Genomic DNA, 2,181 nt, shown 5'->3' on the forward strand with positions numbered 1-2,181 from the left:
AACCACAAGTAAGCCTGCAGTCTGGAAGTGAAGTGCTCTACTGTGAGGTCTTGAGATAAGATTGCCACTACCAGCCTCAGAAACCAATAAACCTTATATGTCACTGCAACATTATCCCATTAGTCTTTAGCCCTGGAGATACTTTGCTATAAGATTCAGAATACAAAGCGCAATGACTGCTTTATATGTGATGGAAGGTTTGAAACCAAGATCCAAAAGGCCAGAGGGAGTTGGCTTGTTGGCAGCTTGTTATTAAGAGTTAGTTGGCTATGGCCTTAGCTCAGTCAGGTCTTGGGTTAAAAAAAAGAAGTGCAATATGTCCATAAGTGAGGCTTTATAATCTAATAATAAAAAAAGAGTCAGAACTCTGGCTGCTGGTCTAGAACAATAGAATATGCACACTAAAGAGCCATCCTTAATAACTCTGATCAGCCACTTTGCAGCCACTTAATCAAACAAAGACAATCAGTACTGGAAGACTCCTCTCTCTCTAAAACCATTCACACCCACAGCCATCAAGCATTTTATTTTTCATGAAAATAGCAGATGAGCTATGTCAGACAGTACATTTCCATTTGGGATAAATAAAGTTCTTATGACCTTTATTTCTTCTTTTTTTTTAGAGAATAATGTTTTTCAAAGACTTGTCAAGGATGAATTCCCAGCTACGAGGGAGCAATGGCACAAGGGGAGGCCCTCCCGAAGCTGAGACTGAGCAAAACTGGAGAGATGTCTGTTAGAAAGAAGCATCACACTACACCAGCATCAAATGGCTAATGGTTTTAATAGCTGAACAAAACTAATCTATATCACATATCGAGACTTCAACAAGGAGTCTGAGGCATAAAGAGCTAAAAACACCAGGACCTGACACGGTCCACACCTTTTAGCTAAAAAGCCACTCAATGATGGACACTCAGCAAAAACAAATGGGCTTTTAGGGACAAAAAAGGGTGACTAGAAAGTCATAAGGTTTATGATTTTCAGCAGAAATGCTGTGAGCAACAAAAATATGAAAAAGGTTTTCTGGTCTAAGGGACAACACAGACAATTCTGTTCATTTTACAAGTAGTTTTAATCCCATACTGATCTTTAGTGTATTCTATAGTATTCTTGTAGTAAAAAAAGTAAAACAAGAGCCAGACTTGTGACTTGTTTGAGAAGCAGAGTGCATCAGTGTTTTTATAAATAAAGAACTGTGTGCAACTGAGAAGCTGTGTCGATGCAATCTGTGCCACAATACCATTCTGTTCAAAATAAACTAATAAAAGACTGGACCGATTAAAAGCCTTAATTTCTACATTCATTTCTACAGCCACTGTTTCCAATATTAACCACCCCCCCCAAACAAAAACCCAACATAATTAAGAATGACTTAATGTAAAATAATCAAACTTTATTCACGAATAAAGCAAAAATACAATTTCTTAATTAACTCAACATCACAAAATAAAGGCTTCATTTATACTGTTTTTAAGATGTTTTATTTTAATTTGAACCATCCTTTTGCTCTACTGAGGAGATGAGAATCTGCCAAAGAACAGGATGGACTTGGTCTTATTGTGTCTGATAAAGAAGAGGAACGGGTGATCTGCTGTGAAGTGTTCCTCCCTCAACATGCAGAATGCTACCATTCCAGCTGTGGCTGCAGCGGCCTCTGTGCCCTCCTCGTTCACCTCCACAAAGGCCTTGTGGGCCACCGTAGACAGGAAGAGCCCCCCTTCACCGTTCATGCCAGACAGGTCAGCGCTTCCTGCACAGAACACGTTCTTCATACCCAGTTTAGCCAGAGGATCATTCAGCTCGTAGTCTTCCTCCAGCTTGAACTTTGGCAGGTGAACGACAACTTCTGAATCAACATCCATGTTTTTCCTGTCGGTCCATTCATTCAGCCTCTCCTGTGTTAGCTCCTTCTCCAGCTGGAACACAGTTAATACATTTTATGGCATCTTTGTTGTTTAATTTTAACATTGTAAACATCACCTGAGAGCTACTCTACAGTCATAAAACTTTGATAATAAAGCAAAACGCTGACTTTTCTTTATAGGTATTTATTACTAAGTTCTTTACCTTCAGCAGAGGGTCTGAGCCGTCTGAGGACTCTGCAGGTAGAAGAACAAACATGCTGAGCTCCTCATTCACGTAGGGCAACTCCAGGATCTGCAGACCATGGTCATGAAT

At 39.8% G+C, this 2,181-nt stretch overlaps 1 protein-coding gene across 1 annotated transcript in view; it reads right to left on the reverse strand.

Annotated features, from left to right (window-relative positions):
- Positions 1-1,375: 1,375 nt before the first annotated feature.
- Positions 1,376-2,181, reverse strand: part of LOC102204147 (leukocyte elastase inhibitor-like) — a 4,993-nt gene continuing 4,187 nt past the window's right edge. Inside the window, exons 4-5 of the mRNA XM_005745086.2 lie at positions 2,071-2,178; positions 1,376-1,919 (exon numbers count right to left, since the gene is read on the reverse strand). Coding sequence (XP_005745143.1) covers positions 1,512-1,919; positions 2,071-2,178 — 516 coding nt within the window. The 3' untranslated portion in view covers positions 1,376-1,511. The remainder of the gene's footprint in view (positions 1,920-2,070; positions 2,179-2,181) is intronic.

The sequence above is a fragment of the Pundamilia nyererei genome, unplaced genomic scaffold (assembly GCF_000239375.1).
Source record: "Pundamilia nyererei isolate P.nyererei 1_Seehausen unplaced genomic scaffold, PunNye1.0 scaffold00153, whole genome shotgun sequence".
Taxonomy (NCBI): domain Eukaryota; kingdom Metazoa; phylum Chordata; class Actinopteri; order Cichliformes; family Cichlidae; genus Pundamilia; species Pundamilia nyererei.